The 24493-nt window shown below is 39.8% G+C and overlaps 1 protein-coding gene across 1 annotated transcript; it reads left to right on the top strand.

Annotated features, from left to right (window-relative positions):
* The first annotated feature begins 3329 nt into the window (after positions 1 to 3329).
* On the top strand, positions 3330 to 24473 carry LOC128265002 (hormone receptor 4). Its single transcript, XM_053000767.1, has 3 exons — positions 3330 to 4125; positions 16965 to 17749; positions 23173 to 24473. The coding sequence occupies exons 1-3, from the start codon at positions 3576 to 3578 to the stop codon at positions 24271 to 24273; spliced, it is 2436 nt and encodes an 811-aa protein (XP_052856727.1). The 5' UTR covers positions 3330 to 3575; the 3' UTR covers positions 24274 to 24473.
* Positions 24474 to 24493: the final 20 nt, after the last annotated feature.

Raw genomic sequence — 24493 nt, 5'->3', positions numbered from 1 at the left:
TTTGTCATTAGTCAAATGGCAGGATTTTCAGAATTCCAGCCAATGTCCTTGCTGGCTTAGCAACAACAATGGCAATGGCAATGGCAATGGCAAAAACTTTGGGCATTACGGGGGCTAATATGCGGTCGGCTACGGAGTTGGCCGAAGACAATGCCGTGCAATTCCCCCGGGGACCTAAAACAGCCCAACAAGTGAGCAAAAACAAAAAACCAAAAGCGATGCAATCGATGGCAGATGTTCCTTTCGCCTCCTCGGTTAATTAGTTGGCCACCGAGGCTTTTAGCCTAATGAGTATTGGGGTAGGGTCTCTCTGAGTCTCAAGATCAGGGTATCAAAGGATCAATCAACCAATAATCGAAGTGAATTTCCCATTTGCATTCAACAAAAGCTAAAACCAAGGAACTGCTGCGCCCACACCCGCGGAAAACATATATGAAAACGACTTAATCCAAATGCATCTGAAGTGGCCGTCGAACATCAAACAAAAAAGGCGTCGCTGTAAAAAAAAAATAAAAAATAAAACATAAGCATGAGCATAAGCCGCATACAAAGGCTTTTAGTCCATGAAGTGGACGCTCTGCATATGGAATACAGAATACGGAATACAGAATATACATATATATTCGGAATAGTCGCCAAACCTGCCTCCATTTGTATTCGTGATTTATGCGCCGTCTCTTTGAGGCTCAAGTGCAGATTACATTATAAATATGAAATAATGCTCGAGTCCTCGAGGACAATGCGAAACGGAAACTCCTTTTATCGAACTTTTGTGTCCTGACCACTTCTGTTTCACTTAAAAGTCATGTGAGGACGGCTGCGAACCAATTACGTGGGGGATTGGGGGTCCCAAACAAATAAGAATGGGCCTTACATCCCAAAGGATATGAATGTTTATTGTGGAAATGAAAACATGATGCTTAAAGCGATTTAATACAATTTAATTTGCACTATTTGCCATACTTTCAATCTGCTTAAAATACAAAAAGGCAATTAAAGGTATCACAAATATAAATACAATATTTATTTTATTTATTTCGCCTAAGTTTTTCAGTTCATTTTCAACTATCAAACTGCACCCTACAACACCCACTTTGCCATTCCTTAATTAGATTTATTTCATATGCCATTTTATACTGCCACTTGAGACTGAAAATGCGAAGATTAAAGCGAAAAATAAGTCATGCAAATGGAATGCTGTCAAAATTGTCAGTTTTAATGGGTTTTATTAATGGTGCAGTTGAAGAGTTAAGATGAAAGCCAAACAAAATAAGAGTGGTTGTGCATTATAAATGTACATACAACTGACGTAATAAAAGTAAATGTCGGTTGTTAAATATATTACATATATTAAGTCTTTTTGATATAAGCTATTGTTAATAAAAAGGTTTTTATTATATTCTAAAATTTTATTCGGTGTTTTTACAACCTAGGTCAACTAGATCACCTAAAAAATAATTTCATAATAAACTGTATACTGCCATTTAAAATCACAACCAAATATTTTAATGTCTCATAATTACATTTCATTACATTATTTTCCACCCATATAGGTTTTTTAGCGTATAGTTTAAGTTACTAAGTGCTAGTCACTTAAAATAACCCACAGAAAAATCCAGTGGGCGGAAAAACATGGGCTGAAAAGGAGGCGTGGTTGGGTGGTTGGGCGGTTTAGTGGGCTGACTAATTGCTATCCAAGCAGTTAATTGAAATGGCATATTGATTATGCAATTGTTATGCAATGCGACTAATTAATGTTTGCAAGTGCAATCCGGGCCGAGGGAAACGGGTGGAGCGGAGGAGCGGAGGAGCGAGTGGACGATAGCAGCATCGGCTAATCGATAAGAGAGAGAGAGGGGTATACTGGAGAGGGAATGAGAAGGGACGAGCGAAGCTTAATTAACATGACCAACTTTGGCCTGAACAATGCAAGCAATTTGGGGAGAAACGTGGAAAACGGAAAACGGAAAAGCGCAGGGAACTTAAAACTTCCAGGAAAAACGTAACTTTCAGAGAGAACTAAGAGAGGGAGAGAGAGCGGGGAAATCGCAAAAAGTTAAAGAGAAAGTGAAGACATTTTTGGCAAAATTCCAATTTAATTTTTAGTCCCTGTAAGTCATGATAATGAAAATACAGGTAACAAATGTTCCAAAACTCGAAATCTCCATAACTCGAATTGATCTTGGAGCCAGATGGTGGTTTAATTTATGAAAGCAAGACTGGTAAGCTCAAGTATTACAGATTACACAGCTCGCATACAAACGCATAATATATGAAAAGCAGAATTTTCGTTTGACCGTAATAAAAAAATAATCAGTGATTAATTATGAATTTAAATCACTAATCTAATAAATTTATCTATTAGAAAAGTCAAAACTCTGCTCAAAAAATCAATGCCGGATGTATAAATTCAAAAGTATTTCAGTCGATTTTTTAAATTTCTAACAAAGTGTTAACATAGAGTATAATAAAAATAAAATATCAAGATTATAAAGATTACAACTACTGAGCCTTGAACCTGTTGAACTACAAAGTAGGTTGTTCAAAATATCATTGAATACCAATGAAATTAAATAATGTTAAGATATTAAAGCTAAACTTAAATTAAAACTCTGATAAAGTTTTTGAAACAGCAATTTTGGCGGGAAATTTTTGAGTGAACCATTTTTATAAAGGGGGTTTTTAAATAATACGGCTTATTATCAATGCAAGCAAATATTTCCAATCTTTGCCTTTATATGGTTTATTTAAGTTAATTTATTAACCAAACAAAAAACAAGAAAAAAACGTAAATAGGGTTAATTCCAATTGCACACGCACTCTCTCACTCGCACACAGATATATCTATACATAAGGACATATAGCATCATTGGCGTCTCAAAACAAACTGAAATCGAAAAATCGAAAAACTCGGAGCGAAATAAAATCGCGTGTAATTAACACGCACACTTCAAAACCGGGCACATACACAGTGTTTACAGTGTACGTGAGCGACTTCCAGGACGAAAAGAGAGCGAAATAGGGGTTTGACGTGCGGAAGAACGAGAAGAATAGACGATAACCCCTCTGCATTGGAAGTATCCAAGAGAATAGCGCACGAGAGAGGGAGATGGCCACATGGCGCAACTACTGCCATCCCCTTTTGGCCCGCAAAGATGGCGCTGCGAGTTGTTTTTGCTTTGCCGCTTGTGTGGGAGCGGGCAGAGACGCCGGCAGCGTCGTCGACGTCGGCAGCGACGCAAAAAGCGACGCTTTTGCTGGCGTGCAATTCGCTTTTCAATTTCAGTTCGTTTTCGAACGCCGCACCGAACGCTCCAGCGCTCAAAACACACTCTAAAATACAAAAAAACTAAACCACAATAATACCAAAATATATATATATATATATTTATATATATAGAAACCCTAAGTGCGTGAGTGAACTTTTTTTCCAGTGTCCGTGTGTGCGTGTGTTTGCCAGCTGCCATGAAAGTGTGCAATAAATAGAAACTTGGGAATTCTCCAACTTTTGACGACAAAAACTAGGAACTCCAAATCGCAGTAACACAGTAAAGTGCAAAGTACCGTCGGCAAAAATGCAGGCCACCAAAATGCGAACGCCCTTCGCCATTCAGGAGATTCTGGGACTTGGCGCCTACCAACAACAGAATAACAACAATGCCAGTGCCACGCCCACAGAGGCGCCGCCCTCGCCGGCAGCCACGCCCCCGCCGGCTGCAAGTACGCCCGTTAATGGGTCTTCTTTAACCGCCGGACAGCAGCAACAACAACAGCAGCAGCAGCAACAACTGCAGCAGCAACAGCAACAACAGCAGCAGCAGGTTATAGACAACTTAAGGGAATCCCGTTCGATATCGCCCGATGTCTCCAGATTATCGGCGGCTGCAGCGGCTGCGGCGGCGGCCGCCGCCCACTGCCAACTGCCCGTCTTCAATCCGGCCAACTTCTATGCCGCCGCCGGATATGCCGCTGCAGCGGATCCGGGAAACGCGGCGGCCGCCCACCATCACCACATGACCACCTTGGCGGCGGCCGCCTATCTCCGGGGATTCCTGCCGCCCGGATTCAGTACGCCCCACGAGTTCCGGGGGCACTTTCAGCAGCACTTCGGCGCCCAGTTTGCAGGTGAGTTAAGTGGCCCATGGCCCGGAATAGCAAACGCCTCAGGTGTAGTTTTCTACTCACAGAAAACTAAATTCCCTAAATAAAGGAAAACAATTCCTTAATATCCGGCATAAACATAGCCCTTATTATTACCATCTATATTTCAGAAAAATTATCCCAACAGTTAATTAAGGCTAAATGGCAGGCCATGTATTTAAGTCATTGTTTAGATTATTATTCCATAAACATATAGTTGGAAGACTCATCGTTAAGACCATGATTAGGTCATTATAACTAAAGTAAAGACATTTTTTTGCATTGTCTGACAAAATTAAGTTTGTTCTATTAATTGTTTTTTTTTTTTATTACGTTGGCTTATAACCCCGAATCCAATAAATTAAAATAGAGCCAACAATAAAGTTTTGTTTTAGATGTGGCACTTTTGCCCTCTGTCATTTTGACAACAAATATCTTTTTAATAAAATAATACTCTAATAATTGGCTTTTCTCCAAACCACTGTTTTAGAATTTATTGTCGGTTCTAAGAACATTGTTTAATTCTTGTCTAGTTTAATTATAAAATAAGGCAACTGTAATGGAAATATTCACATATATGTTTTTCTCAACTATTTTTCCTTGTTATTATATTAAAATTGTTAATCTTATCCTATATTCTTATCGTCAAATTGCTCCTATATTTGAATAGGAAATTTTCTAGCTATCAGTAAGCTGTTATTGTTCATTTGAAATGGATCAAAACCAATCCAATGTGAACATTAAAATATAACTTTTATTGTATTCAAGTCTGAGTGTTTTTGCAGAGGACTTTGGATACTTTTGAACTGGCTTTATTGTAGATAGGAACCTAGCAAAAAAAACATATTCTGCACCTGCACTTTGCCAGTGAGTTACTTCGAATAGGGGTATAAAAGCAAAGAGTTGCGGCTAATTAGGAGGAGTACGGGGGGCAAGGAGCTACATAGCGTTGAGCACTCTGTTGCATCTGCTGTACGGGTGCAGCCAAGTGGCAACCGCATCTGTCTCCTGGATTGTGCTCCGTGCTCCGAGCTCCGTACTTGGTCCTTCGTCCCTTGCCCAACCATAGGCGCACTAATAAGCTCAAAGGGGTTGGCAATTGAGTTGCGTCCTCATCGGAGTTAAAACAATGAAACGACACGATTAAGCACATGACAAAGGGCGCGGTTGTCGGCCAAGGGGATGTTACGGGGGTCCGAGCTTATTAATAACACTCATGCACTTACAAAAAAAAGACGTTTAACAAAGAAAAAAAAAAGATGTTGCATACGAAAGTTACCTGGCTTTGCCTATAAGAAACTTTTCGGTACTTGAACATTTGTTAAAAACATTGAAATTAACAAGCCTATTGTAATAGTTTTTACTATACTTAATAGTTATTATACATACTTTGAATGAAATTATTTGTTGATTATGATAAAGAAAATCCCCTTTTGGATAACTCACGTTTTGATTCAAAAAAGGAATTAAGCATTTTATTTGCTTTAATGGCACTGTGATTTTTCCAAGTGTTCGCCCTGAATGAGGGAGGGACAGAAGTAGGGGCGTGGCAGGAGGCAGGGGGCAGGGACGGTTAGTGAGCGGCAGCCGTCCTGTCAGCAAAGTGTTAAATCTCACACACACTTCACTCGAGGCACGATTTCGTTTTCTGTGTGTGAGTGAGTGTGTGCGTGTGTATCGCTAATTAAGCGCATAATTTTCAGTGAAATTAGCAAACTCCAGTTGGCACGAGCATCCATTAAAATGAGATAGCCAGTGGCGCTTCATTAAAAGAGATTAAAGCTCCAAGTATTTATGCACAGTTCAATCCAGTATTAAAAGTTGTATAGATTTGTAGGAAAATCAATAAGTAACTTATTTAGAACTAACCACAAAATGGGAAATAAAATTCGGGAACCGTTTAAATTTCTACATTTAATGTCATTCCTTAAACAATCTTATCTATAAGGGAATATTTGGTGTTATATATATGCATACACAAAATATAGTAAACATTTTTAAAGCATTTTTAACACGCTATGACGTTTTACGGTACTATTATTATTGAAAAAGTGCCTTTCTCGCACATGTTTTACCACCTTATGCCTCAGAACTTCATTTCACGGAGAAATGGCCACGCCCCGCACAATTTTCACCGGAATCGGCTATCTCTTCTTCGCACATTTTGCACACACACATCGCAGATATAATTGTATGCGAGACTTACACGCACTTATCTTGTTAAATTTTCACACTTTACATCTGTTTATTTGGCATTCCGTTTGTGTGGTTCTTCAGTTCGACTTCTTCGTTTGTCTTTCAGTCGTTTCGTCATTCCGTCATTGTCATTCCCTCATTGTTGACCTTTCCGGAAGCTGTTGCCAGCCACTTTAAAGTGGTCTTTATCTTCTAGTTTCACCTCTGCACTGAGCGATAAGGCTAAAAAAAAACCTAAATAGGGTAGAATTTATTTAATAACATCGCAAGATTCAAGTCACTTACAAAATTTTAAAATTGTTAATTAAAATCCAAACTTTTAAGTCAACAAATATAATGAATTGTTATGATTTATGTCAACTGAATTGAAAACGAATCAAAGCGTAAGTGATCGTTGTTTCTCTGATTATCCATAAACCTGATTTTCAAGTACAAATGCTTGATCAAATCACACAATTTTTCTGTCTGCATCCTGGCACATCCTTTTCAACTTGTTCTTGTCCGTCATGCCCATCGTGGTCTATTTGCCGAAGGTCCATTCGCACTTTGTTTGCACAACAGCAGAAGTTGAGACCCCGAGGCTCCTTGAGAGCTGTAAAAAAGGCAACAAACGCCGTGTTCGTGGCCGTGTCCTTTCCCGGCTACAATGTCCTGGATCCTGAATCCTGGATCTGCAGGACACGGGGCGTTAGTTTTCAAGGCAAATTGTGTACAAAATAAATCGACTCGAGTGGTTAACCGCAGCTGGAACATCGGAAAATCGAGAATGGAGTGGGTGTGGGTGTGGGTGTGGGTGTGAGTGTGAGTGTGGTGCTGTGCAGCATCCTTTCAATTTTCTTTTCTCCGACGAAATTGCTACTTGCACGTTGTTAGCCCTAATTTGAGTGGCCATTGAGGAGCACTCTTTTCACCTCGGCTTTCTGGCTCTGGCTCTAATAAATATTTACTCGAGAGATCCTTGTCGTATGTTGTGTCCTTGTGTCCGTATCGCTGTCTTCGTGTAATACAGGCAAACTATTTTTCTTTCGTATTTGTCTTGAATTTTTTTTGTATTTTTATTTTTCTTCACACATTTGGCTGAGTCGCCCTGGGAGCCATTTGGTTGTCAGCGCCTCTTTTTCTTGGCCATTGTGTTGGTGTCTTGTTGCCGCCTTAGTCATGAGCAATTTTTCCCTGCACTCTGAAAAGTGGTTTTGGTCTTAATGGCGAATAATTGCAGACAAATTGGTTTCGCTAATTGGTATCTCCCTTAGGACAAAAAAAAAACAATACAGCGGATAAGCGGCTTTGAGAGTAATTAACAAATTAACTTATATCGGTTAACGATTGTAAAAGTTCGATAAACACTTTATCTAAATTTCTTTATACAATGATAAGCTTTACTTTAATAGCAGTCATCAGCCAATTATAATTTCAATCATGCCTAAGGTAATTAGTATACATAAAATAAGCAATTCTTGTGATCTTTCTTGGAAAAGGTTCCGTGTCACGCGTGACCTCGCCGACTGTAAATCAATCGCACCAATTTTCGAAAGCCAAAAAATAATTACCACAAAGTAGACGGAATAAAGAAAAACCGAGAAAAAATAAGACCACAAAAAATAGCAGCACAAGCGATATGAATCTTTGCTCTTCAGAAACATAATGAACGAGGGGTAAGATATTTTTGCGATATTATTGTGCCCCGCAAGGACGCACTTCCGATACAAATCCTTGCACATTTCCTGCCCGTCCGACAAAGGAAATACGATAGTTTTTCGCACATTTTCCCTAAATAAGAGAAGAAAACTGCTGGGAAAATGTCCAAAAAAAAAAAGTGTACACAAAATGCTATATCAAGTGTTAATTATGTGACAATGAGTCGCTCAAAAAAAACTAGAAGAAAGAGAAAACGAGAATGGGAACAAGAACGAAAAGAGCAGCTATTATTTTCTTCATAAATTTTTAATTAGAAAACCACTAGTTTGGGTTTCAACGAATCGAAACGAAAACAAATATGGACGGATGATACGCGTGGTTTTCATATTTCGGGTTCGGGTTTTTTCCCAAAATGTTATTTCCAGCGAAGTGCAACCGAACTGCAAGTGGCCCCGCTGGATAAACAGATAAACAGAGAGCCAGAAATTGATGACAACAAGTGGCAGGCATTGAAAGGAGCTCGCTCGGTCCTACCCCGTCCCGTCCGTCCAGTCCAAATTTTAAGCCAGCTGCATGATCAGCCAAATGCAACCTGGACCACTACCACTGCCAGCCACTCCACTTCAGGCTGCAGTTGCACTCGCAGTCGCAGTCGTCGTCATTTTCCTAGGAAGCACTCGAGAGCAGCGTGTAAACAACTTGCACAGACACAGATACACAGATACAGATACAAATACGGATTTTCCAGCCTTTTGGCTCTCAGGGTCTGAGATGGAGCCGAAGATTGGAGTCCGCCAACTACCAACTACCAGCCAAAAACTATATAAACCTACAAGGCTAGTCAGCGCATCAGTTAAGTGGCTTTGTTCGCCAGTTTAAGCCCAATCCAATCCAAATCCAAACCGAATCCCAATCCCAAGCATTTTCTGCATGATTTTGCAGTTAAGCCCCCAGAGGGTAAACAGCATTCAGCATTTGGGGCCAAGTGGCATTGGGGAAAAAGTGCATTAGATGGATGGTCAGCAGACGAACATGATGAACAATTTTTAAGCCAGTCAGTGGTAGAGATGCATTTGCCAAAATCAGTAAGGCAATAAGGACAGATGGTTGGGAAGTCTGACGATGAAAATCGGGGAAGAATACATTTGACTTAGGAGCCACACTTAGCGAGTACTTTAATCTTACTTAAATAATTTAAATTAAGATTAACAGTATGTTCTCACAGAGTCACTTAAATACAATAAAATAATAAATAAGGGCTCACCATTATGCTAATTGTAATCCGTGACTCACATCATCCGATGAGTACTTTTCCAATTTATGTCTTTCCCTAGCTCAACGGTTTAAAAAAACAAAGAGGAAGAGGAAATGCCCCAATGCTTCATTTCATTTCCCATCATCATTTGCAATTACCCCGACAAATTTTGGCACTTAAATTGCCGTTAATCGAATAAAATGCCCAAAACTAGAGAGACCTTCACTAGGACTTGAGTCCCTGGTCGGGCGCCACTTTCGCACACTCATTGCGGTATTTTAACAGCGTTGCGTGTGCGCAAATTGAATATTAAACGTGTTAATCCATTTTATGGCCAAGCAAAGAACCCAAAAGTTGGTGTAGCTGCTAAGGGTCTTATTTTATTTGCCGATCTTAACACACAAGCACCCATTTCATTGGATGGTGCGGGGGTGTTCGGAGGGGAGGGTGCGTGTTGCTTCGCCTTTAAAAGGCGTTTGACTTTTTATTAATTTCCCTGTTGACAGCAATTTGCAACGCTACACAAATTTGTTACCACCGAAAAACATACAAATACAAATACACACATATGCAAACGGGGAAAGAGGTGAAAAAGGGGGTGGCTTGAAGTTTTCGGTTGTTATATGTGTTTGTAACGAAACGGCCGGAAAAACTTCCGCATGTGTTGATGGGTTAATAAATATTTGAGCACACACAAAACAGGCATTTTAACACCCTGCTGCCTGTGTGTGTGTGTTTTTATATTTACCGCTATTTCCGCACAGCATTTACAGTGTTGTAAAACGTTGCCAGCCGAAATGGACAGACCACAAAAGGGTTGTTGGTCGTTTGGCTGTTCGGTTTGCCGGTTACGAGTTAGTTGCCCATTTAAATGGAACAACGTTCAGGCCGACAATTTGTGAGGTGGCCCAAATTGGGGGGGGGCGAAAAGTCCTCAGGTCCTAACTGTGCACTGCCCGTTTTATGGCCAAATGAATTTTACAAAAGTGAAACATACAATTTGGCTTGGTTTCTGATTCTTAGGGGAATGGGCTGTTCCACAAATTCTATCGATAATTTGACTGCGGACGACACAGTTATTGTTATTGATTGCCCCAGCCTGGACAAGTTGTGAAAATGGCTCAACAAAGACCCAAACAGAATTGGAAATTTATTTTTTTAATTTACTGATATAATTTGAAGCAATATATATATTTAATTGAGGGCAATATATTTAGTAAGCATTGGCAAGCAACAAACAGTCCCCCTCAGGCGCCATTTGAGCACTTAAGCACAAGCTATAGCTGATAATTATCAGAAGTATCACCTAGAACGACATTTTCGAAACTCCGACTCCAAGGTCCACGGCTTGAGTCCACTAACCCAATTCCCCGAACAATTTCCCCACATCGCTGGTAACTCGATATATGCCATTGCTGCCTGAATTTCATTAGCTAATAGCCACCTATTTGAGCCACGCCCACTTCGCCAACTACAGAACCCAACTGAACGCGAAATAATGTCTAATTATAAGGTGAAAATACGGGGGGGGGGGGGGGGGGGGGATTGGGGAGAAATGGTTTGTGCGCAGCAGCGCCAGAGAAAAACGGCGGAAAAAAGTTAAGAAAAGCCCCTACCTCACTCAAGTGTCGGGCGTATAAATAAATTAAAGGCGGAATAATGCAAAGCGAGTCGGCAGAAGCGTTTTTCAAGGGGCCTGCGAAAGGAAAGGAAAATCGCACTAACTACCCAATTATTTCATTCAAGCTTCACTGCTCCGCTGCCGAATGGATGGAAAACCAGAAACGGAAAGCTTTCAAACAAACAACAAAAATATAAAAAAAAACTGTAGAAGAAAAAATGAAGGAAAACACGGCTAAACAACAAGGAAAAAAGGCAGAAAATCAGCTTGAAAATCGAAATACAATACACAACAACAATGCGTCAAGTGGTTGGGTGGGGTGGCGCAAAATTTGGAGGCGGGGTTTTCAAGGCGAGTAAGCAAATTTAAGCACAGCTCGGAAAATCAATGGCTGCAAATCTGCGAATAAAAAAAAAACACCAGCAAAATTGGAAAATAAGCGTAACACAAAACCAAAACGGGGAAATGCCCGCGGCCCCAAAACACCCCATTTTCTACTTTCCACTGCTTTTCCCTTAAATTGTCATTGTCTGATTGTTGCTTTTCCCTTAGTGTTTCTTGCTGTTGTTTCTGAGTTTGTCTGAGTTTCAACCAGAACAAGGAGTTCTGCGAAAACTAAGAATACACGAGAACATATAAATTCATGAAACACTATTAAACATATTATATATATATATTTTTTTTTTAATTTGCATTGAAATTATTGGCTAAATTTGACTCTGATCAAGAATATATACTTCTTAAAGTGAAAAAACACACACTCTAACATACTTTTGTTATTTTAAAAGATCGTCATTGATGCAGTGCGTTCTGGAGTATAGTTAAGCGAAAGATTACTGTCCAAAAAAGTTCGTTGCTCTTCGCCGATCTATATTGCAGTGGCAGCCAAGTACGACGGCTTACAGATAATGCCTTATTCTTACTTATTTTTCAATATTGTAATTTTATTTAAAACAAACGGTCCCGTCTGCATTTCAAAAATTTGTGATGCCAACTTTGTGTTACTTTTGGGTTTTGACATGCACCCAAGGTTACTTGTAGCTTGTTGAAGTATAATCCGGCTAAAAGGAAAAAATAAATTTTTAAAATATATTTTACAAACCTTAAGGTGCACTTTAAAACTGGATTGCTTTAATAATTAATTTAATTACGTTATTTTAAAAATGGAACATACCTTATAGGGTCCTGGTGTCATTTCCAAGTTTCGCCAAACGTCCTCTGCAAGGCACTTCAAGCACAAACAGACACACAAACTTGAATTAAAGTCTCAATAACTAATTAAATTAATAAGTATCTAAAAATACTACATACGTTAACGGGACATCGATCCGGCTTCATTAGACTAGTTCCAAGAAAGATGGTGTCGCCACATAATATATCTGCTGCCATCTGTCCGCAAACACTAGTTGAAAATTATAAGCACTCAACGTTAAAATATTAAATTAAAGACTGATAGCTAGGGGACCTAACGTAATTTATTTTCACGTTATTAAGTAAAGAAAACTTTAATTATTTGTCTAAAAACAATTGAATATCATGTAAATTGTTTGCAATCCTAATGCCTAATGAATGGCCTAACGCACAGCTGCGTTTTCTGTCGCCATGCAAATTGTTTTTATTCTATTATATAAACTTAAAGTGGAAACTCTCTTTCTCTGTCTGTGCCGCTCCCACACACGCACACACGGTCACACACACAAACACACACACACACAGGGAGGTCCGCCATCTTGGAAAAACAACGCCTTTTCGTATTTATTACAACAGCGAGGGCAATAGGAATAGCAACAAAGCGAAATGCTAGCGCAAATCGAGTTAACGAGCTAACTGCGGGACGTCCAGCCACCCACACTTTTGCACCCCTCTCCTCTAAATAAAAACTCAAAAAACCCCCATTAAACGGTAGTGAGAAACCCCCTAAAACCCCCGAATATTGTCTTTCCCCCGTGGCGACGAACAACCACCCAGAAAAGTGGGAGACAAGCCGAAAAAGCAACCCCAAAACAAAAAGCAAGTCTCTCGTTGTGTAACAACTAACAAGTTGGGTGAAAAGCAGGCAGCAGCAAACCACCCACCCACCAGCACATCAGCCCACTTGCCTTGCCATTTTTCTTTTGCCACTTTGCTTCTTCAACTTATTTACGTCTCCATTACAAATAATTGCGCGTCATATTGGCTCAGCTATACTTAGCCCTCGCAATTCGCCCCAGACGAGAAAAGCCAACCCCCAGAAAAGCAGCTAGCAGCACCACCCAATGGGGCAATGTTGCCTTGACGCAAATAAATGCGTTTTTCTTTTTGGGGACCAGAAAAAAAAAACAAAAAAAAACACATAGAAAAAACAGCAAAAAAAAAACCAACCCATTTTTCGCCTAGACAACCTCCTCTCCTTGTAAAAGTGTAAGTAGTAAATACGCTTGAGTATTATTAACGTAAATGCAAAATTGCCAATTTCGAGTGTATTTCCTGTCAACAGAAATTTTTCTCTTTTTTTTCCTCTTCTCTACAGCGAAAATAAAATTAAAAGCAGAAAGAAAAGGAAGAGAAGAGGGAAATTTAAATCGTTTGTAAGGGGGGCGTCGGTTTCCTTGGGCTTCATCTACTATTTACAACGCCTGGTGGCACCCGTGCGGCCCATCCACTCAATCGCACAGCTACTACGCAATGATACACTTAAAAAAATACCTTTCTTATCATACTTAACAGTAAGAAAATTAAGTATGCTAAGGAGATAGTTCAGGTGTTTTTAGAATGTTTTATAAGGTTAGTTTCAAGTAAGCAGCATTACTTTATAGATATTTTCATTAGTTTATAGATGATGTTATACTAAAGCACATACAAATTACAAAATGTAATTTATTTGGTAATGTTAATCTCATCTTTGAAGCCTTTATAACATTCTAAATATAATTACACACAAATTTTGATGATATTGTAATCTCTTGGAATTTAAATATAACGCCTATGATATAAGTTATCCCCGTTTTTTCCAGTGTTATCAAGTTGGGAAGAGGCCCAAGACAGGCATAGATGCCAATGCCAAACGGTGGTGCTCTCAATGGCGGTGGTTGGTGGGCTTTTATTAATATGTCTGGCAATTTCAATTTGACTTTATTGGTAATTTTACATTTCGTCTGTGGACGATGGCGGGGGGTCCTTTTTGCAGGATCTGCTACTTGGACGGCTGCCATTTATCAGGAGGAGTTCCCGGGGAGTCCATAAATTTCACTCGCTCGATGGGATAGGTTACTTGAAAATTGCAACAAAAAGAAAACAAATTTACAGACACAAACGTAAACTATATATAAAGATAGCTAAGGCAAGCCGAAAATTAAACAAAAGAAAAAATAATATATTTATATGTTTTTTGGACAATATGCAACGCTACATTGGAAAATTACAAATATTTGCGTTAGAAATATATAATATATGTTTGACTACGAAAATAAAATGTACTAATTTTTTTACTAGTTTAACACTGTTGGGAACATTTTTATTTATGAATTCTAGTTTATGCAGTGCTTCAAAAAAAAGAGGTTATTTATGTTGATTAAGTTAATTAATACACAAGTTAATCTTTAAGATTTATAAAGCAATGAATCCTAATATTTTGATTATTTATATATTTAAAAATAATGTCCAAATATAAACTATAGACAGCTAGCTATTTAACTAACGCCCGAACCCTATAAAATCCAACAACAAATTGGCATATTAATCGTGACCGCTTCGCTAGGCAGTTGATGAAATTCATGGAATGCCGCACAAAACAAAAGCCATTCGATCAAAATATTGCTTAATTGAACAATTAATCGAGGCACAAAGGAACCGGAAAGTATCCACGTCCAAGGGCCAGGACACAAAGGACACGGCCGTATATATTTCACCCCCACTTTCCGCAAAATCCCCTGAACCACAAAAACCGGAGAAAGAACTACGAGTACATATCAAATTAATTTAGGCGGAAAACGATTCAGGAAAACTCGGCGAAATGGGAACGAAAATGGATAAGGAAAATGGCAAACGGAAAAGTGGGGGGCGCAAAATATCGCATGACAGAAAACAGAAAATCAAGCAACTCATGCCCCGATTGACTTACCCGAGCAGCAAATTAAATTAGTTGACGAACCGAACAGAACTCAACGGAAAATAAGTGAGCTGGACCAGACCAAGCTCCACACTGGCAGAAAATAGGTGACCTCAATTCGATATTGCAAACAAAAGATAGATCTAAATATCTACAAATTTAAAATAAAATCAAATTTCACACTTTCTTCTTAATTCAAAACAATCTTTTCCTAACCGCCGAAGCCTTTTTATTTTTCACAGTGTAGACGACATCGATAGCTGGCCAAAGTGGCTGACCACTCATCGCCCTCTCTCTTAAATGTATTGTATATATATATTTATATATATATATATGTACCATTATTATGGCTATTTATAAGTGTGCGAGTGCTTTTAAAGCATTTTTGCGAGGGTCTGACTTTGGCTTCGATATGTATAGAGGGCATATAGTGGAGGGCTGGTCAGCTGTCGTTCGCTGACCAGCTAATTGCTAATTGATGTGTGTCTAATTGTGCCACCAAAGTAGCCAGGCAATAAAAGCACCGCCCAAAGATCTGTGTGTATATTTATAGGGAACTGAATAGGATCCATTGGGTGGTAAATTAAGGTCCAAATTAGTTCGTTAACATGTGCCTAATTTGTTGAACACTTGGGCAGTTTTAGTTTTATGATTATAAGTTATCAGACAATTGTTACTTAATTTTAGGCAGTTGTAACCAAATGCATTTGTATTTGTTAAGGAAATTTATAAAGCATATATAATTTGCAAAACAAAGCGGTTCTTATTAATATTATTTTTGTTTAAATGGAAGATTCAAAATCCAAAATCAAAATCAAACTATTTGTAAGAGATAATAATAGATTGGTCAAATTAACTGGCTGGAAATCCAACAATGAAAAGTGAGACATTCGTGTTCGTCAACCTCATCATCATCATCATCATTATCCTCATCGCTTTTGTCATTATTATTATTCTTGTGGATCGGCTCTTTTTGGCAATCACAATAGAACGCCCTGTGCAACACGCCTAAGCCGATTCCCGTTTAATTTGAGACCGAAAAAAGGGCTAAACCACTTAACACCCTAACACCCTAATTGTCAAAACAAAGCCGGCACACGAAACCGACGACCTCTTCCTTTCGTCCTTTCGTCCTTTCGTCCGCTTCCTTCGCTTTCCTCTTCAAGGAGCCATGGTAGCCAAAGAAAATATTTGCCATCTGAGGGTGTGTGTGTTGCTATTTTCTCGATTCCGTTTTCTGGGAAGGTGCAAACGCAAACACAAGCACATTTAACCCTTCGCTTCGCTGACATTTGAATAAAAATCCAGGCAACTTGTCAAAATCTGCGCGACACATCGAGTTGAATGGGCCATGGAGCGATTTTCCAGCTGCCGCTTTATCGTGTGCGAAAAATCAACTTCTCGAATATCTGCTCGCCATTGTCTGCCATTTAAAGGAAATGGGATTTGCCACAGGGATTGGGTTTTGGTGTTGGTTTTGGTTTTGGGCCAGGCTTTGTTGCTCTTCGGCATCGGGGGCAACATCCTACGACATGTGTTTAGCAAGCGCCAGGAATTTAGGCAGACAGTGGCGTTTGGAAAGGGGTCGCAAGTTGGCTTAGAAATATGATTTTACTAACTACAATTTATATAAGTTGTTTTTTTACTTAAACGTAATTTAAAGTACAAAATCATAAAAAGAAAAACCTTTTTACTAAGTTAAATAAATATTTTTGCATTTAATTAACAAGTTCTTAAAACAACAACGCGTTTTCATACCTTAATATATTTTTAGGACTGCGAGTTTTGTTGATTTGTTTGTTGAGCATATTATACGAATTATTATAAACAAATTCTTAAGCCTTTAAAAGCGTTTCTTAATTTAAACGTATTTAAAAATACAAAATCATTAGATCATTATCATTAGTTTTATTGGTTTGTTTGCCTTAAATAAACCTGATGACCAACCCCTGAAAACAAAACATTGCCCACGCCTCTGTCAGTAACTAATCTTGATCTCTTTCCCTTTTTTTCCCCTTTTTTCGCAGAACAAGCTGCCGCACGTGGTCAGGAGTATGCCAGCAGCTTGGCCAATGCCAGTGGCGATGAGCAGTCGCCCAGCAAAAATAGCAGTTCTTCGGGCAACGGATCCGGGGGCTCGGGATCTGGAGGTTCTGGAGGATCAGGATCGGGATCGGGATCGGGAGCTAACCAGACCTCCAATGGCCTGGGACATTTGGGCTCGCCAACGACCAGCAATGGTGGATCTGGCGGGGGTACATCTGGATCGGGGGGAACTTCCGGTAGCAGCTCCGCCACATCCGGCGGCAACTCTGTTGGAAACTCTGCCGGCAACCGCTCTTCGCCCGCTGGTCCGCATCACTCGGCCGCTCTGGCCGCCCACCAACATGCAGCGGCTGCTGCGGCCGCCGCTCATCATCATGCCGCTGCCGCCGCCGCCGCCCATCATGCCCACCACGCCCACGCGCAGGCACACGCCCACGCCCACGGCCATGCCCATGTTCACGCCCATGTCGCCCACGCCGCCCATGCAGCCCACGCCCATCACGCCGAGGCGTTTCTGGGAGCGGCCGGCGGGGCTGGAGGCAATCCCAACAGTCTGCTGGCCGCCCATGGCGGCGATGTCCTGGTGGGTCCTGGCGGCACCGGACCCGGTGGCAAGAAGAAGAACAAGAGGCGCCACGGCAGGACGATCTTCACCAGCAGCCAGCTGGAGGAGCTGGAGAAGGCCTTCAAGGAGGCCCACTATCCGGACGTCAGTGCCCGGGAGCTGCTGTCCATGAAAACCGGACTGGCCGAGGATCGCATTCAGGTGAGCAAAGCACTTATAACAAAATACCTATGGAATATATATTTATATTTAACACCTTCGGTTTTAAAGAGAAGAGTATTGCCAAGGACAGGATTGATTTAAAGTTAATTTTAGAGAGTCCACTTCTGACTAGCTTTTAGGAATATTTTAGGCTATTGCTTAGTAGATTATTGCACTTATGATATCATCGGACACTTTTTTGAATATCTAAAAATTTTAAAATCTGAGAATTATTATTTATTATTTCTATTTTAGTAAGCAGTATAACAAAATCAGCTTTGAAATCATTGTTCTCAGACCCATATTATATGATATTTCAATTATCTCTATGAAAGTTTTAAAGCAAAAACTTAACATTCTATTTCGAGTTTGCTTTTTTTGACTGATACTGAGTAAATCAAGGATCCACCATTGTGGGCTGCTGTGTTGTGGTTTTATTTTCATGGGCGGACTGGGGCTATCACGTAGCACTGCAGAATCGGACTGAGGATGCGCGGTTTTCCGCTGCCATTTTATGGCCATTTTTTATGGCTTTTTTATACGGGACTCGCAAGGATTGTAATCAAAGACTGCTTCGATTCGAGGGGAGTGTTTCGCGGTCCCCCATAAAAGAAATTTGAAAATGGGGAGTGCAAATGGCACTTGGCAAGTGTTGCCACACGTAATGAGGCCTTGCTGATTACGTAATTACGAGTGCACACAATCGCAATTGCAACGTCCAAGTAGCGAAACAAAAACGGAAACGGAATGAAGTAAGAAAACGTGGCAGGCGGCACTCGCCGACACTCCAAAAGTCCACAAAAATTCGATACAAGAGCTCGTGAGGTGCGAGCTTCAAAATTGCAAAATACATTTTTTAAAGACGTCGGCAGCGGCAATAGAAACTGAAACGAATGCGACTGAAAAGCCTCAAAACAAGGGATAAATAAGTCAAAATTAAAACAGCATAGAGTGCCACAATATCATCTAGTTTGGAGGGTGATACTAACTTTAATAAGTTATAAAAATTAGCTCTTTGTCAATTTGAAAAACTTAAACAAGAGATAAATAAGTCAAAATTGAACAAGCATAAAGTGACATAATACAATCCAATTTCGAGAGTGTTTCAATCACAAATAGCTAATACAAAAATTAACTCTTACAGAAATACTCGCCAATTTGTATCTACAACATTAGTTAATTAACTCTATCAACATAAATAACTGTTCAAGTAAATGTTGTATTACAAAGTTATTAATTTTATCAGGTTAGCTTAAAATCATTAGGCGATTAAGAACTTTAGTGACACCCTTTTTATTTGGGGACTTTCTCTTAACAATCAACCATTTTGCGGGGTTTCCCACTTTTCGTCACTCCCGTTATTCCATTAAGCACTTGAAAAGCCGCAAGATGGCGTGTGTGTGAGTGCATCCTGTTTTTTGCATTTGTGTGCGAAAATCAAATTAACAAGCACAATTGGCTGAAAGGCATAAAGAAGCAACAGCAACAACAACAAAAAAAAGCGACGTCAGAATGAAAAAGGAGAAGAGCTGCAGTAAATATAAAACCAAAACACTCGCACACACATGCAAATACACTTCAATTAAGTGCAAATATGGCGCACAGCTATAGAAAAGTAATGGGCAAAGGAGAGAGGAGGAAGGAGGATGCGAGGAGGAGAGGCAATCATTAGCAGCACTATAAGAATGGTAGAACGAAGGGGAAGAGGAAATGGGCGCAAGAGGAAGTGGGACAAGGGAAGTGGCAGCCATGCAAATTCGCAAAAAAACAACGGAAAATATCGACGCCACCATTAAAGGTTCTTTCTTTCTCTCTCATTTTATGCGTTTTTTGCCTGCCGTTTTTAATTGCATTCCATTTTGCGTGCAATTCTCGTATTGTATGAGTTTTTCAGCAAGTCTTCCCCTCTTTTTTTTGCATATTATTTCCCCTCGCAACGAAGAAAAAGAAACATGGCCAAACATGTTTTGCATTTCTATCTCTCTTCCTCGCGCTCTGGAACAGCGTGCTCTCTCATTCACACTTGTTGGCTTTTTGGAAGTGCTTTTTGGCTCTTGGAAGTTGCCAAAATGTTGCCACTGCCAAAAGTCAACGTCCAGGCGACAAAGGCGTCACGATCACAATAAAGCCATTCCATAGACTTCCTTAAAAAAACTTGATCAACAAAAAAATGTCTTTGTTTGTGCTATTTGGGCTGTTTTTCAATTTTTTCATCATCACAGTATTTAAGTAGACTTCTAGAAACTTTTTGAAGTGTTTTTACAAACAGTTGGATAAGTAAATTACGACTATAAAACATTTTTAATTTTTGCAATTAGAATTTTTTTAAGTCGCCTGTTGAGGGTTCTACAATGGCGAAGCTGGAAGTTGCATTGTCTGCCAATTTTGCAATTTCTTTTGCTCTTCTCCTTTGCTGTTTACTATCCTTTTTTTTTTTTGCTTATTTCGACACACATGTATGCACACATATTAGCAGCGCATAGTTAACGCAAAAACAATGAGCGGTCCATTCAAGAAAAAAAACAATCGCGACTTAAAACAATGAAAAGTGCATTAAATGCAAAGAAATCTAATTGCACTCCACCGCATGTTCAAATTGTTCCAATTCGTCACAAACAAAATGCTACAAAATTGCCACTTTCAGTTTGTAATTTTTCAAAAAACAAAAGAAACGACACTTGCACTTCAAAGAAAAAAAAAAGAGCAAGAGTTTCCTACTTTTGAAAACCTTAAGTGTGCTTCAAGCGAAATATCGAGATTTTTGAGCTCAAAAATCAAGAAACAAAAGGATTCGGCAGATTTTATATAAAAACAAAGGATAATCAGTGTTCAAAGCCACTTGTTTCAAAAAATTTCCGGTTATCCTTTTTAGTTTGTAAGTGATATAGCAAAGGTTAGATAACACCACTCAATATTTGAAAATATGTTATGAAAATAGTAATCCACATTTATTTCGAATGTGCAAAAACATTTTCCTTGAAAAAATAGTTGTTCTCCTTTGCTGGCAAAGCGAGTCCCTTTTCAAATACTTCTATACTGCTGTAGTTATTTTACAACTTTTAATTGCTGTGAAATTGTAATCTTGTATCTAATCCTGCAAATATTAAATTTAAATGCTTACATAAAATCAAAGCAGTAATACGTATAAAAATGCATGTTTAATACTGCCATAAAACTTAAGAGCTAGCTCACTAGCAATTGCCAAGTGCGAATTACGAATTGCAACATCTGTACTTATTTTTTTGTTTTGCATAATTTTGTTGCTCCTTGCATTAATTATTCACTTCAGCGTTTCTTTTCTCCTGCGCTTTTAATGAGCTGTTAATATTAACACACACACAGCCCAGAGAAAAAATGAAATTAAAAATGATTATGCATAATTATGTAATTAACATTTAAACAAAAGAGGTTATGGCTGTGCAACAGAAGCATTTAAAAAATTGTTTACTCACTCTTTTCTCTCCGCATTTGGCAACAGTCCCTTACAAAAAACACAAATTTAAATACGCTTAGGAAATTAAAGGGTACTGTTTCCTTTTGGTCTACAAATTTTAGAAAACTAAATGTAAAAACATATTTGAAAACAAAATTATAACTTTTTCTAATTATCTCGATAAACAAGGCTTTTTCACTTGAAAAGTATTTTTAGTTTATAAAAAGTAAAATTGATTCGTTTTGTGCCAACGATTAAGCCTTATTAATAATTTTTTAAACAGCTAGCTCAAAACATAATCGTTTAAATTTTGTTGTCTTTTTTATTAATTTTAAGCAATATATATTTTGGGTTTTACAGAAAAAAAATTACAATTTGAAATAAGATGTTATTTTTTGTAAGTTTAAACAAATATCCGAAATTTAGCTAAAAATGTGGAATTGAATTTTAAATGTATATTAAATAGTTTTAAAACTAAGAAATACTACTGTTTTCCTTTTTTATCAAAATCTAATCAATGTTAGCTTTAAATGATTAAATTACAAATTTATTAAATATGAGCAATACTATTCTTAAAGAGTGCCAGTACTTCAAAAGCCAAAACTTGGCAGCAGCGTTCCATAACAGAGCTGTTTTTTAGGCGCATTTTAAAAAGTCATTTATCATGGCATTAGCGACACTGATTGAGTTTGTCCGCCCAGAAGAGTCGCACCCCCGAACCTTGGGCATTATAGATACAGATACAGATACAAATATCCGAGGGCGGAGGATTCGAGGGGGTGTTAAGTGTTGTCAACTCAAGCAGATTTAATTTGCCATGTTTTCGCTTTGCTTTTTTCGTGCTGCCGCTCAAGTGCAACAATAAACAAGGCAAACAACTGTAAATGCAAATGTTGACATCACACCGACTGAAATGAAATAACAAAAAAATCTAACAAAAAAAAAAAAAGAAATAAAAACAGGACGAAGCCGCGTGGCGGGGAATTTAAAGCGATTCGGTCCTTGGAGAATTGCGGCACATGTCGCTACGTCAGCGCAACCCTGGGAAAACTTGAACTTTTCACAACAGAAGATTAAGTTGTCCCAAGGGGAAAAAGGGGAAAACCGGGGCCGCCGCAATCTTGTCTGCGAAAATTGAAAATTGACCGTTTAATGTTGTCGGCTGGCAGCATTTCTTGTTAATGTTTAATGTTAATACTAATGTTGTTACTAATAAGTACTTGAAAAGCCGGGGGATGCGTGACAAGTGTTCTTGTCAAAGGGGGCGGGCGGAAAAGGGCGAAGTCAGACCCCCGGTAAATTAATTAGTTTTTCGGTCGCTATTGTCCTGATTTTTGCCGACGCCTTTGTGTGCAGCACTGAACAATCGCAGGATTTGATGATAATCCCTGAAAAATATTGTCGGTGGCGCAAATAATTTCTTAATTAATTTGCAGTTCAACTTGAACTGCAGTGAGTTATTTAGCAAGTTGTTAATAATATTGATTACCAAGTGATGTAGTCATTTTATGATACCAGAAAATATTTTAATAGTTTTTTTAAATCTGAACTAAAAATATATAAAGTAAAACATTTTTTTTCTTACACTTACGAATCACCCGTAATAAATATTTTTATAATTAAATATAATCATTTATATTATTTGAAAAAAAAGCCGAATTTATATTTGGACAGTAAATTTTATTCTTCTCCAAAATATTGGCCAAAACTATTTTTACTGCAATAAAAACCGTTTTTTTTTTTGACAGTAAATTTTATTCTTATCCAATATGTAAGCCAGAACTTAAGAATGAAAATCAGTTGAATTAACCTTGAGCGGCTTTTGGGGTTAGGTAAAAATTGCTCTTCTAATTGACTTACTTTTACATTATAATTGCATATTAAGTTGCAGGGCCAGAAATAGTTGTTGATAAGTTATCCGAGCTGCGTGCAAAAATAAGTCACTAATTTGGGGAAACCCTTTTCCTCGTTTTCCTCGTTGATCCTGCAGGTGTGGTACCAGAATCGACGGGCCAAGTGGCGGAAAACGGAGAAGTGCTGGGGCCACAGCACCAAAATGGCCGAGTACGGACTGTACGGGGCAATGGTGAGGCACTCGCTGCCCTTGCCGGAGACCATCATCAAGTCGGCCAAGGAGGACGAGTCGGTGGCCCCCTGGCTGCTCGGCATGCACAAGAAGTCGCTGGAGGCCGCCGAGCTGCTGAAGAGCGACGAAAGCGACCGCGAGACCCCCACTTCCGATGACACGAACACCAGCTACTCCGCCGGCAGCACCCACAACTCGCCGATCTCCAGTTTCTCGATCTCGCGGCTGCTATTCGATGCCCCACCGCCGGCGGCGGGCTCCAAGGGGCACGGGCATGGGCACCATCACCACCAGAAGGGGCACCACCACCACGCCCATGTGCACGCCCAGGCGCAGGCGCACGCCCACATGCTGTTGCACCACCAGCAGCAGCAGCAGCAGCAGCAGCAACAGCAGCAGCAACAGCACCATTTGCATGGCGCAGAGGTTTCCTTGCAGCAGCAGCAAGGATCCGCAGCAGGATCAGCGGCTGGGCCACCTGCCCACCATCCCTACAATCAGCAGCAGCACCTGCATCACCTGCAGCAACTGCAGCAGCAGCAGCAGCAACAGCAGCAGCAGCACAACCACCACCACCAGCACCACCAGGTGCACCACATGCACCACCACAATGCAGCGGGATACGCTGAGGCGGCGGTGGCCGCGGCAGCAGCCGCAGCAGCTGTTGCGGCCGCAGCAAATGCCCGGAACGCAGCAGCCGCCGCAGCAGTGGCAGTGGCCAACGCATCCGCATCAGCATCAGCATCCGCATCCGCATCCGTGACCATTGCCGAGTCCGAGGCGGAGGAGGAGCAGGACGACATCGAGGACATGGAACTGGACAAGGACTGCGAGGTGGAGGAGGAGGTGGAGCCCGTGGATAACGATCACAACAACGACAACGAAGGGGACGCAGACGCAGATCCCGAAATAGACATTTGCGACGACCACGACGAGGAGGTGCGTCTGCAGGAGCAGCTCCTCTTGAAAGTCAAGCAGGAGCAGGCCCACCACGGACCCAGATGAAACATGTACATCGATGTGTTGTTCTAAGGACAACGATAAATATAAATATATATACAAATACAGGCTAAATGCAATGAACATTATTTCGAGCAGAAATGAAATGAGCTTTTTACACCGGGTTGCTGTGCTTTGACATACAAATACGCAACCCAGTGTAGAAATCATATATAAATTAAACACATTACATTCATAACTAAAATGGAAACAAAAAAACCTAAAA

This window comes from Drosophila gunungcola, unplaced genomic scaffold (assembly GCF_025200985.1).
Source record: "Drosophila gunungcola strain Sukarami unplaced genomic scaffold, Dgunungcola_SK_2 000088F, whole genome shotgun sequence".
Taxonomy (NCBI): domain Eukaryota; kingdom Metazoa; phylum Arthropoda; class Insecta; order Diptera; family Drosophilidae; genus Drosophila; species Drosophila gunungcola.
This window is presented reverse-complemented; position numbering and strand designations above follow the sequence as displayed.

Bases quoted from the DNA above. Each gene is read 5' to 3' on its own strand.
- LOC128265002 (XM_053000767.1), top strand. From the start codon at position 3,576: ATGCAGGCCACCAAAATGCGAACGCCCTTCGCCATTCAGGAGATTCTG. The intron at 4,126-16,964 runs GTGAGTTAAGTG...CTTTTTTCGCAG, and splicing joins CTTCGGCGCCCAGTTTGCAG to AACAAGCTGCCGCACGTGGT. The intron at 17,750-23,172 runs GTGAGCAAAGCA...TTGATCCTGCAG, and splicing joins TGGCCGAGGATCGCATTCAG to GTGTGGTACCAGAATCGACG.